General features: G+C 34.5%; 1 protein-coding gene across 1 annotated transcript; it reads left to right on the forward strand.

Moving 5' to 3' along the window:
- The first annotated feature begins 717 nt into the window (after nt 1-717).
- Nucleotides 718-7678, forward strand: LOC110794161 (aluminum-activated malate transporter 4). Its single transcript, XM_021999105.2, has 6 exons — nt 718-1768; nt 5255-5392; nt 5510-5779; nt 5889-6025; nt 6110-6256; nt 6415-7678. Exons 1-6 carry the CDS (start codon nt 1354-1356, stop codon nt 7108-7110), a joined length of 1803 nt encoding a protein of 600 aa, XP_021854797.1. The 5' UTR covers nt 718-1353; the 3' UTR covers nt 7111-7678.
- The last annotated feature ends 5678 nt before the right edge of the window (nt 7679-13356 follow it).

The raw sequence follows: 13356 nt of genomic DNA on the forward strand, positions 1-13356 counted from the left end.
AGGAATGAAGAAAGTAGACACATTTGTCTTATCATTTGTTTTTCTAACCTTGCTTTTATTGCTTATTAATCACTTTTTTAAAATATAGACCAGAGTAGTAAACTTCAGACCATACTAAAAACAAAAAGTTAAAAAACAAAAGGTTAAAAAACAAAAGGTTAAAAAACATTCAGATTAGACCATCTTAACAAAAATGACATAAAATATTCGCAAATCAGAGCCGAAAGTAGACGGTAACTCCGATTTGACAGCCTGACTTCCCGAATGTTTCAACTCTCAAGTCCCTACCCATGGATTTGGGAGGAGGGAGGCTACATCGCTGGTAACCAGCGATGTATCTGCCCCATACTCACCAAAAAAAAAAAGTGAAAAGAAAATAAATTGCAATGATGGCCCACCCCTTAAATAAATAGTAAAATTGTTGCGAACTTGCTATATACTGTCAAAGGTTAGATAAATACTATCATTATTGTGTATATACTGTCATTGTTGTATTAAAATTTGTCATAATCAACCAAAAAGAAGAAAACGAAATGAAACAAAAATAGTAAAGGGACAACTTAAATGACTGGATAAACGTGTTACATATAATCTCTGTCATAATCATCCAAAAAGATGAAAACGAAATGAAACAAAAATAGTAAATGGACCACTTAAATGACTGGATAAACGTATTACATATACTATGTCATTGTTTGTATAAAGATTGTCATTATTGTATTGAATACTGTCATTGTTATATTGAATACTATCATTTATTTCCGATACTTAGTACTTTGTTTGACTTTTCAACTTATTAAGTGAAAAGACGATTTTGCCCCTGGGTATGAGCAAAAAAAAGCCGCTGGTAACAGCGATGTAGCCTCCCTCGATTTGGGAGTAGTAGTGTATGATCAAGGTGGGGGATGACTAGAATCTTAGATGATTGAGATCTGATTCAATCTTTCTCTTTAATCAATTGTTAATAATTCCAGTAAAGCTTTGAATCTCCCTCCTTCCTCCTTCCTCCTTCCTCAATCCTCCTCTCAACTCTCAACTCTCAATTCTCTCAACTCTCAACTCTCAACTCTCAACTCTCCCATCACATCACCTTCTCCTTCTTCCTTGCCCTCTCACACACTCCACGCCCTTTTTTCCACGTCTTCTTCACGACCCCTTCATATTTTATTTATTATTTTAATTCTAATTAAAATTTGAACAGTAGTTCATTCTAATAATCTTCCTTCAACCAAACATCTGCCCTTTCGTCATGCTCAATCTCCAATTGATTCTCTCAATTTTCTTCTTTATATTCAATTCCCTAATCACGGCTCTTCAGTGGACTTTCTAGCTCCATTCATTCTCTTCTAATCAATGGCGGCAAAATTCGGATCATTGAGGCAGAGTTTCGTCGAGAGGAGTAAGGAGAGATTGCTATCTCGTAAAGGCTACTCCGAATTCGGGTTTTCGGGTTCCGACGGCGATGTTGATTTCAATGATGGTGTTCGATGTGGTTGTTTCCGATCAATTTGTAGTCGGGTCAAGGTTGGGTGTTATCGGTGGATTTGTGATGGAGTCTTGGGGTGTGTCAATGGGTTGAGAGATTTTGGGGTCAATTTGTACGAAATGGGGCGATCAGACCCTAGGAAAGTGTTCTTTTCGGCGAAAATGGGATTGTGTTTGGTTGTGGTTTCTTTGCTCATCTTTTTGACGGGCCCTCTTAAGGCTATTAGCCAGTATGCAATTTGGGCGATTTTAACTGTCGTTGTCTGTTTCGAATATAGCGTAGGTATGATCCCCAATATTTTTTTTGCCTTATACACTCTCTCTTTCTATTCCAATTTTAAATTTTGAATATGTCATTAAAAAAACATTTGCATGGGTTATTGTATGTTTATCTCACTAAATACTTTACTAACATGGTGCATTAACAAAGTTAAGAAGTTTGAACGGAGGTAAGTAAACCGGGGAAGTAAGTGGTATGTTGTTCTGTGTAATTTTACTGTCTCCTAATGGTCTAGTACTAACTACATAGTAGGCTAGTAGCTGTTGTGGCCCGTGCTATCCACGGGTTTAAATTTGGGGAGTATTTCTTAATTTGTAAATTTACTTTTGAAGAACAAAATTTACAAAATCAAATAAAAGAGATTCTAGTGACTTGGAAAGTCAGAGTTAATGAAACCTTAAAAAGTATAAATGCAACCCTTCAAAAAAAAAAAAAAAAAAAACAAGTTAGAAGATGAGAAGATAACAGGTGCAAAAAATAATTGTATTGTTAAACGACGTCCGCGTTTCCCATAAATGACCACGTTTAAATAATACTACTCCAATATAGATATGTGAATGCAATAATGTGCGTTAGTTTAGAATATCAATGCAATACTTCATCCGTTCTCTATTGGTACCAACATTTCTATTTCGGGATGTTTATTTTCAGTTGTAATATTTTTATTTTTGGAAAATTTACCCACTTGACTCTACCAAACAACCTTCATCCATATTTATAACTCACCTATTCCCCCAATTATATCTTAAAATGGGGGCATAAATAAAATTATTATTGTCTAGTTATATTGCAAAAATTAGGTTGAACCGTAAATGTTGCAACTAAAACAAAACGAAGGAAGTATTATTTGCCGGTTCGGAATCGTGATATGATAATGACATCTTAGTTTAGAGTGCTCATTATCAATGCTCATTGCTCTAAGGTCTTGGAAGTTAGTACTCGGACTTTGGCTCAAAACCTGTCTACTACAAGTATAACTAGCTTTTGAGCCCGTTCTAGTGGTTATTAAACCATCTTTTAAAATGTTAATTTTATTGAAGGTTTGTGATTTTGATTAATGGGAATATATGATTTATATATGAGTTAAATTTAAATTAAAAAACATATAGATTAGATGGTGAATTAATATTGAGTGTTAAAGATGGAGCTGGAGTGGAAGAGGTTGAATGAATATATGAACTAAATGGTGAATTGATGTTGAATGGGGAAGATGAAGGGGATGAGGTGTTGAAGCTGTAAAATATTTCGTATAACAAAATGAAAAAAGAAAATTATGGAGGAAATATGGGGTGACACGTGTTATCTAATGATATTTGAAAGATGGGTGACACGTGTCATCTAATGGTCTATGGTTTTCTTTTTTAAAGACTAGTTATAGATTGCCCATTAGTTCCCCATTATGAATTCAATAAATTCAAAATTAAAGAAAGGAAAATTGGTAAAGCACTATTGGTTACTCGTGTAGGTTAGGGATGAAAAAAAGTTGAGTTGAGCTAAAATTTTGGAGTTCTGATGTTCCTCTAGATTTAACCGGGCTTGAACCAGGCCAAAGTTTTAGATTTGAGTATCCATGCTCGGTTAAAAGTGAAGTATCTGCTTGGATTATTAGTGAAATATCTTCTGTCAAAAGATAAAAAAAAAGTGAAGTGAGCTTGCTGACAAATTTAGCCAACTCTAAGACCAATTTATCAAGAAGGTATCTTTATAATGGATTGAAAAAGGGTTATTGTGGAAATTGCTTTAGAGGAATTATATTTTTGATGAATGAAATGTTAAATTTGGAGGAGAAAAAAATTCAGAAATCTGTTTAAAGGATTCAGTTAAAGCTTTACCCACCAATTCCTTTAAATTAGGTGGAGAAATTTACGAGGTTGGTGCTGAGGAGTATATATTTTTCAATTTTTGTACAACGTTAAATTAAGTAAGCCTCTTAGTAATATAAAGGACTAAAAGAGTTAACCTATGTTCTGTTCAACTTATTTCCGGAAAAATTAACTATAGACAAGTTCATTAAGTTAAGATAAGATAAGTTGAGGAAAAAAAAGGTTGCTCAAGTACAATTTATAACTAAAATAAGATTTGATAAGTTCAAATAAGTTCGGAAAAAAATAAGTGAAAATCAGATGAATGAAATGCGCACCCTTAATCACCCTGATGTTCGAACTCTACTTGTTTATGTCTTTATGAAATAAGCTTTGGAAATTTTGTTCATACTTCTCCATTTTGTGATGGAACAAACTTTGATAATTATGTTTAGAAAACAAACTTCAACCAATATTTGATCAAACATGTCGTGAACTTTTGCTGATGTGCTCCTCACTCGCTCCTCAAAATTGTAAAAATGTATATGTTGCCAATAACTTGCCTCAAGAACAAGGCTTGTGTAATGCATTGATTCCTACTATTTTAGTTGATGGTATGAGAGCTTGTATTGTTTTGTCAATCAGTTGTGTGATGATATTTTACTTTCAACTTTAGGTTTACCTAGAAAAAAAAAGACAGATCATTGAATATCTTCCGGCTTCAGTAACATGTGGTGGATTAATTATTTTTTGTTTGAAGCGTTGTGATAATATGAAATCATTTATATTTCTTCTATTCTCTGTTACTCAAACATATTATTTTACCTCAAGTTCTCGTGTCTGATCCTCAATGCTTTGACATTGGTATGCGCAATTCAACACTTGATTTGGACCAAAAATGCAGAAATATCCTTGTACAACACTTGGACATGTAGCTGTGTCTGATATGAATTCCTGAGCCTAACATGGATTCAAATATTGGAATACTGTTTTTATGTTTGGCAAGGGTTTTTCTGAATGTTAACCGTGTAAAGGCAATAGTGGCTGCTCTGTTTTCTATTTCAGCTGAGCTACTGGCTATTTCGAGGAAGAGATTAATTATGTATGCCTCTGTCGTATATGCATGAGCATCGATCACTCAGTGTCTTGTGAGGAGCATTGTTCTTCTGTTGCATCAGATTGGCTCTTGCATAAAAGAGTGGAGCGATGCTCTAGATCAGCTTAATTGGCTATCCTTGTTTAATAGTTCTTAGTTGTTTGTGACTCTGTAGCATATGCACTTGTTTATGGCTCTGTTGTATGGTTTTGTCTTGCAAAACACATAACGAGGAGATCCTTCTATAAGGTCTCCATTGGATTTCTCCCCATATAGTTCTCTTAATCTGGTCTCTGTTCCATCAAATGTTTAAGATGCTAAGATTTTCCGTTTAGATTGTACTCGGTAGTCGGTACTATGGATGCCTATTTCGGTCTAATGAACTCAGTTGCTTTGTTACATCTCTCTTCTAAAGGATAAATGGTATGTAATTGAGTAATGTCATAGTCTAAGATTGCACTTTAGTGCTTAAGTTTGTTAATATGAAGCAGGGTTCATTATATAGTTTTTATAATGTACTCACATCTTGTCACTCTATATGACAATTTGTTTCTTCTTCTTCTTCTTATTCTCTTTCCTTTTCTTCCATAGGAGCATCTCTCAGTAAAGGTTTTAATCGCGCTATTGGTACTCTTTCTGCTGGAGCATTGGCTTTAGGGATAGCAGAAGTAGCAGTTCATGCTGGAGAGTTCAAAGAAGCGTTTATTGTAGCTAGTCTTTTCATTGGAGGTCAGCATTTTAGCTTTAATTTTATATAAATGAAGTTTTATCAGAAGCTGAATGTTGTTTCCTTTTGTTATGATAATATTTATCCTAAGCTGGCTGTTGTACTCTTTTGATGTTCAGGATTCTTTGTGACTTATGTCAAATTATACTCCAAGATGAAACCGTACGAGTATGGGTTCAGGGTGTTCCTGTTGACTTATTGCTTAGTATTGGTGACTGGAAATAAAACATCAAATTTTGTTCAGACTGCATCTTATCGGTTAATACTTATTGCAATTGGGGCTGGCATTGCTTCTATTGTCAACATCTGTATTTACCCTATCTGGGCTGGTGAGGATCTTCACAAACTGGTTGTAAAGAATTTCAAAGGTGTTGCTACTTCACTGGAAGGTTGGACCAGACTTTACGCGCTGTGTTTTTATTATTTGGGTTGATCAGCTTCTTGATTAGTTCCAGTGATTTAACATGCTCCTAAAATACGATACTATTTATTTTGTAGGCTGTGTTGATGGGTACTTGCAGTGTGTGGCATATGAGAAAATCCCTTCAAAAATTCTTACATACCAAGCTTATGATGATCCCCTATATGGTGGTTACAGAGCAGCTCTCCAGTCTACAAGTCAAGAGGAAACTTTGGTATTTTGCTTTTGTAGAGCTTTCATCTTATACTTCTGTTCCAGTCATAATGTTTGTTATGAATCACAAAGTATTTTGTTTCAGTTGGACTTTGCCACTTGGGAGCCTCCACATGGACCTTACAAATCATTTAATTACCCATGGAAAAACTATGTTAAACTCAGTGGCGCTCTGAGACATTGCGCTTTCATGGTCATGGCAATGCATGGATGCATTCTTTCAGAAATACAGGTGTGTGTGTGTGTCACTGTTTCTCCTTTCCACTGTTATTTCTGTAATCAAGCTTTAAGATGATTATAAAAAAAGTATAAATTGGATTTAGATTCTTCTGTCTCCTGTTTTATGATAAAAGAAATTGTTTGACTGAATTACGATGTTAATGTGCGTAGGCATCAGCAGAGAAGAGACAGGTTTTGACCAATGAACTTCGCAGGGTTGGTAATGCTGGGGCGAAAATATTGCGTGATCTTGGGAGCAAAGTTGAGAAAATGGAGAAATTAATGGAAGAAGATATACTAGCAGAAGTACATGCAGCAGCAGAAGAGCTGCAGATTAGGATAGATGAAAAGTCATATCTGCTGGTAAATTTTGAGAGATGGGAAGAAGGAAAAAGACCCAAGGAATTTGAAGATCCGGAGCATGTTGCCCAAATGAAAGATTGTGGAGGCAGTCAGCTTGTGATAAACTCACTTAGTGTACTTAGCATGGATCCTGAACATATGCATTCATCTATTGATATGACAGGTTCAAGAATTTCAATGATTGGTGCTGGAACTTCAATGCAAGGGATGTTTTCTACTGACAGCATGGCTGGTAGGACTCAGTGGCCTTCACGTCTTTCAATTCTTCCTGACTTCACCATTAATGAAAAAGAAGCACAAACATATGAAAGCGCAAGCTCTTTGTCATTAGCAACTTTTGCTTCTCTTTTAGTGGAGTTTGTTGCAAGGCTTGGAAATTTGGTCGCTGCATTTGAAGAGCTTAGTGAGAATGCACATTTCAAGGAACCAACAGAACTCCCATTAGACAATGAAATCACTGGTTTCTGGACCAAGTTCATTATGTGCTTTCAGCTCAAAAATTGAACTCCCAATCGTGTAACTCATGCATGCAGCGTCCGCGTGGCTAGTTGAAATCCTTGTTATTTTTATTCAAGGATTCTGGTACTTGTCTACTCGAGTAATTGGAGTGATGGGCACTGTCAACTTATAAGTAATGTAATGGAACTAGCTGTGCCTGTGGAGCTTCTGCTTTAACCAAAACAACACAAAAACAAATTTTCATTACGACACAAGCCATTATTTCTTTGTAACTTTCTTCTTGTGAAATTTTTTGTTTACAGGCGCATAAATAAATGGGACGCGGTACAAAAATAAAGAGATGTCAGCATTATGTAGTAATATTATACAAGTATGTTGTACTTGGGAGTTATCTCATCTATTTTTGGCGAAGAAAGGATCAGCAACAAGAACAAACCATTCTACTGGGGTCTTCTATTCTGTTTTTTTCATTTTCATCAGTTGATTTTTTATACGGAGTAAGATATTTGTGACATGTATATTTGGGTCATGATTTTATACCTATGTATAGTAATGAAACAGTATATTGACTTTATACCTATGTATATTAATGAAATGGTACATTGGCTTTTTACCTACGTATAATAATAGAGAGTTTTTATTCGACGTTTCAACCATTTAATATATGAAATGACAATTTTAGCCTTGTAAAAAAACTACCCAATTTTAGTAACTCACCGTTTGTAGGTAATGTGTCTATTTCATACAGAGTTTTTACCCTCATACCTCATTGATTATTGATTTCAAATGCGCGATTCATGGCCATTTTTTAGAACTAATGTGTCATTAATCACGTATTTTCTGGCATCTTAGACCACTTGGGGAACTTTGTGGATTATGGAGCATATTAGAGTCAACTTTAAGGCACTTTAGGAGCTTTCACGAAGCCCAAAGAGTTGGACGTAGACTGCAAAGGTCCAAAGGTCCAAAATCGGATGATAATACATGTCGCCCGATTGGGCGGTGCTGAAGACCTGATGTTGTTTAAAGATTAATTTCTGAAATTGCTGCGGGCCTGATCGGGCAGACTTTCCCAAACCATCGGCCGCGATGAGATGACTTTCTGTTGTTTTCCAATTTCTTTTATTATTATTTTGTTTTTTATTAGTGTTGCCTATAAATGCCTTAAGTAAAGGCACAAGAAACACTTGCATTCCTTAGTTTTATTTTCAAGAACTTTAAGCTTTCAACTACTGTTCTCTCAACTTTTATTCAATCAAGTATTACTTTCCGTTCATCGTTGGCATATTTCTTTTCTTTTCAATTCCTTTATTATCCATTATGCATTCAATTAAGATTATTGCTTTGGTTTATTTAATTATGTGTGAGTAGATGAATTCATGGGTAGGGGATCCAAGAATGCATTAATTAAGGGGTTGTTTATGAGTTTTCATTGATTGTTGGTTTTTGCTACTTCCTATAGTTTGTTTTGATTGCTTGTCAGTTTTGAGGTATAAATCTGATATCTTTAGACTTGTAACCATTTGATAGAACATATATATATACTAGTAAATTGCGAGAGTCTGCTAGTTTGTTGTTTAAAGAAATACTTCGATTTGAGAGAACTTATCGGCCTAAGTAGTATTATCTGATTGATTATTATTGTTTCATGTTTCAAAAAGTTGTTTAAGGTTCTGAATTGCCACTTTCCTTATATAAGGTCATTTCTCACAAAGTTGAGTTTATATAAGGTCATTTCTCACAAAGTCGAGCTTATAAATATATTTATTATATTTATAAATCATTTTTATTATTTTAAGAATTAAAATTACATTTAAATAGTTATTTAAATGTATTTTATTAATTAAGAGTATTTATTATTTTAATTAATTATGAAATGAATTTAAATTTCAAGTTGGGAATTTAATTGGGTTTCAAAAGTAAAACGATTTTAAATTAATCTAGCCCAATCCAATTCCAAGTACAAATCCAAACAAATTAAGCAAGCCCATCTTATGTTTAATGAAGCTCGAAAATATTGGAGTTTCCTAAGCCTATAAATATAGGTGATCACCCTCAAAATCCCTCACCATTAGTCATTAAACCCAAAAGTAAAACCCTAACCCTAAATCTCTTTTTCTTTCGCCGAACTTATTTTTGGCCCTTTTTGTCCTACTTCCGTTCGTTTTCAGACAAAAGTTTCTTCTTCAAAGTTGTAGATCTCAAAAAGTTCTTGAACTTTGCCTCAAGAATCGATTGACTTCAAGTTATAGATTAGGAGTTATGGCTCTTTTGAAATCCTACAGCAGTATTTCACTTTTATTTTCTCTCCTCTCTTTTCTTTGTTCCCTTGTGTCACTGCCCAGCTCCGAGCACACCCTTGCTCGTCTCTCCTCTCGACGCCCAGCCATCGCTGCTCGTCTCCCCTCGTCGCTGGCCCGCGTCCCTCTACGCCCCGCACAAACGCGTCCCCTTTGCTCGATGCTGCCTTGCTCGCGTTCCCCGCGCTCCCGCACAACACGAACAACAACAACAACATCGTTGATGTGTTCCTGCGTACCAAACTCCATACTTTTTGTTCCCTTTTGCGCCCGGTCACACTAATTCGTGATCGTACCATGCTATAGGCCGGTTTGGTATAATTCTCTTCTTCCTAACCTATTCTATTTAAAATTATGTTTAAAATTATGGATTTTTATGATTACTTATTAAGATGGGATTGGTTCTGAACACCAAAGTTGAAGATTTATGTGATTAGATTATTGAGGATGACTTTAATTATAGTGGTTATAATTTTCAGATTTGAAGTATATATTAAAGCTTCAATTTTTATGAGTTTTAATTGTTTAGTCGCAAACTATGATTAGGGTTTTAATGTTAACCTAATGACTAATTGATTAGCATAATTAGATGAAAATTTTAATTATGATATTCAATTATAAATTTCAAATTATTTTAAAGACTTTAAGTGTCAATTTTTAATGGTTTTAAGCATGAAATTAATTAAATTTCATGCTAGGGTTTTAAACGATTAATTGGAACTATTGTTTTATTAATAAACGACCAATTTATAATTAATTCAAGTGTTTTGAAATTAAATAAAGTTGCTGAAAATTTAATGAACATGGATAATAATTGAATTTCATTATTTTAATGATAGGAGGTGATTTCTAATTTAGAGGCTTGAATCACAAAGTGGCCCCTGTGCTTAGGTATTCAAGGTACGTACATGTCTAGGGTGACCACCATTTTCACGATGATTCATGTGATATGTTATTATTGTGATTCATGCTAATTGAGTTGTTATGGATTCATGTTTGATGTTGTGAACGAACATGTTGTATTAATATGTATTCATGTTTGATGTTGTGAACGAACATGTTTGGATTATTATGGAATTATGATTTTTATTGAAGAAGCATGTTGTGATTATCTATGATCGTTGAATTTAATATCAAGCATGCATGTTGTTCAAGTATGTTATGCATGTATGGGTTGTTTCGCATGCAAGGGATTATTCTTATGCTATCGTACGTAATGTCTAGCATATTTTGAGCCAAGTATTCGTGCCTCATCGCACTATTTATTCTAGCCCGTTTCTAGGGTATGTTTGGGAAGTCTATGTGAACTGGATCAAGGATTATTCGTGCCTAGTGCACAACCAGCATGTTAAAAGGCATGTCGTGGAATCACAATAATATATTGAGAAAGAACAATGAGAGTTATATCACTTGAGTCTTGAATTTTTGATCACATGTCCTAATGGATTAAAAAGGAGTATTGTTTGGTTGTCTGTTTAATAAGTTTCTTGTTGTTGTGTCTTGAGTTCACCTTGTAAATAAAATATTAATAAACGTAAAGTACAACCAGAACAAGCTTCAAAACTCTTGGAACATATATACCTTGAGTATGAACAATGGGGGGAGTCTTGCCGGAAAACTTGTACTCCTACTATATGATACAAGACGTTGTTTCATTGCTTTTTCTTTTATGAGCTGAAATTCCGTCGGTATGGTCCGACAATTGGGTTATTTTTATTATTATTTATTTTGGTGTTTGGTTGGCTCCCAACACCCTTCCGTAATGGATATTTATTTTAGTGTTTGGTTGGCTCCCAACGCTCTTCCATAATGGATATTTCTTTTGGGCCCGTTCGAAGCTTATTCTAATTAATCTATGAGTCAAGAATCGGGTCGAGAGTCGAGTGTTGTCTTCATGATTAATTTTTTACTTAGTTGAATTTCGCATGTGATCTAATTTTACCGTTAGAATGAAGCATGATAGATATAAGATTTCATTCTATCTTGTTTTTGCACTCAGCTTTCGCTGATTACGTGCTTTGTGTTTTGGTCATGGCCTTTGCCGTAATGACCCTATGATGATCCATCATTTGCACTTGTATTGTTGGGGAGTAGAATATTAATTAACAAGTCTCTAGAGGTGACTTGTAGGCCAAGTAATCCTTTAAGGGGTTGAATGAGAGAGTTCATTTACTTGCAATGTTTAAAACTCTATTTATTTTATTTAGTCTAGAATATAATGATTTCAAGTTATTTAATGGATTTTGATTTAAAGTATTTTGGTGGGCCGTTATGGTTCCAACTTGTAGTAAGACCATTAACTATTATTTATTGTTATGAAAGTTAATTAATTGCGTTGCGTAATTCTGGTACTAGCCTTAGCCGTTATCACGGTGGCGGTAATACTTTGATAATTTCTTTATGTGAACTTGGAAAATAGTTTTATAAAGGCAAGAAATTATTAGGGTGTTACACTGTCGACCGAAAAAGCAGGGGAGAAAGGAAATGGGGAAAGTAGAGGCGAGGGGAGAAGGGAAGAGAACCGCCTTCAATGCTGGCGCCGTCGAGTTTTTTTTGTTTGTTTTTAGAATACCGTATGGTAATTGCATCGGCGATAAGGGGACATCGCAAATCTTTCTCAGCATCGCTGTAGGGGTTTTTTTTTATTGTAATTTGTAGTGGTATTTTCGTATTTTGTATAGCTTGTACATTGAATTTTGTATGTAAGTTATGAGAGCTTGATGAATCTTGTTTAAGACTCACCAAGGTCCCTAACATGTCCAATTTGTCAAGTGTATGATCAACTATATTTGACTTGATCTTCTCAATCCCACCCCTAAAAGGGGAGCTAAATTCTAGGTTCACACAAGTTATGTAATTGAATTTTGGACATAGAAAATCAAAGCTCAAAATATAGGAAAGTGCGTAAAATATCCCTACGGCTTTCAGAATTTTGAACATTGATGGAGTCACCACCAAACAAGTTTTCGGGTCCGGTTTGAAAAGACCAAGTATGACTCGGGATAAGGCATAGGACTTGAAACCGTTAGAAACTCGGGTAATGGAACGAGACACTTATTTGAGTAAGATTTGCAATTGGTTCATACAATTATACAAGCATAATTTCGGAGTAAAATCCTAACATGACACTAATATTTAGGCGGGTGAGCATGCTTGATTAGAACATTGAATTTGCTAAGTTTGTACGGTGATCACTTTGCTTTAAGTCAAATTTAAGGAACCTAAACTGGTTTGTCTAAAAATAATCTTTGTTAAGCGTGGTTGGAACTTGTGTTTTGTTGATTTAACATGTTGGATGATGGAAGCAATAAAAAAGTAAAGCATCATCACAATAGAAAATAAGGTGCAAAATTAGTAAATATACATCACCACCTAGAAAAAGGACTAGGTGGAAACCACATTGCCTAGAAGGACTAGGCAAGTAAAGTTGCATAAATAGTAAATGCGGAATTGAAAGGTGTAATATTTAAAGGTCCGGAATTGAAATAAGAAAAAAATAAGCAATAAAGCATTAAACTTGTATAATAGAAATTGCATAACTTGAATACTGAAAATCCGATTGAGGAACACTTGCTCAAAAGTGATTTGGCTTCCCATCAAATCCAATCACGTAAAAAAATTTCACTCTAGAATGAGTTGCTCATTAAAAAGTGTCATCTGTTTTGTATATTTAATATTGAAATAGAACTTGAATATTAAACTTGAACATGAATATAGAACTTGAATGTAGAAATTAGGAGGTTTTTTATTATCAAAGGCCAAGAGTTTATGTAAAGACTCCACCTTTGGAAAGCTCCATACTTGATTTGATTCTAGTTTAAAGAGAAGTTAATCTCATTTAAACGTCATTGAATATTTGAACTTTGGAAATAGCATTTGTACATGAAGTTAAATTATTCACGTGTTCCTACTTAAACAAGGGTTTGCACTTCTTTAAATATCATAGAATTTGTATAAAGATTGAAGTTTTTTGAAAACTTGAGTCATGGTT

Source organism: Spinacia oleracea, chromosome 3, assembly GCF_020520425.1.
Source record: "Spinacia oleracea cultivar Varoflay chromosome 3, BTI_SOV_V1, whole genome shotgun sequence".
Lineage (NCBI taxonomy): Eukaryota > Viridiplantae > Streptophyta > Magnoliopsida > Caryophyllales > Amaranthaceae > Spinacia > Spinacia oleracea.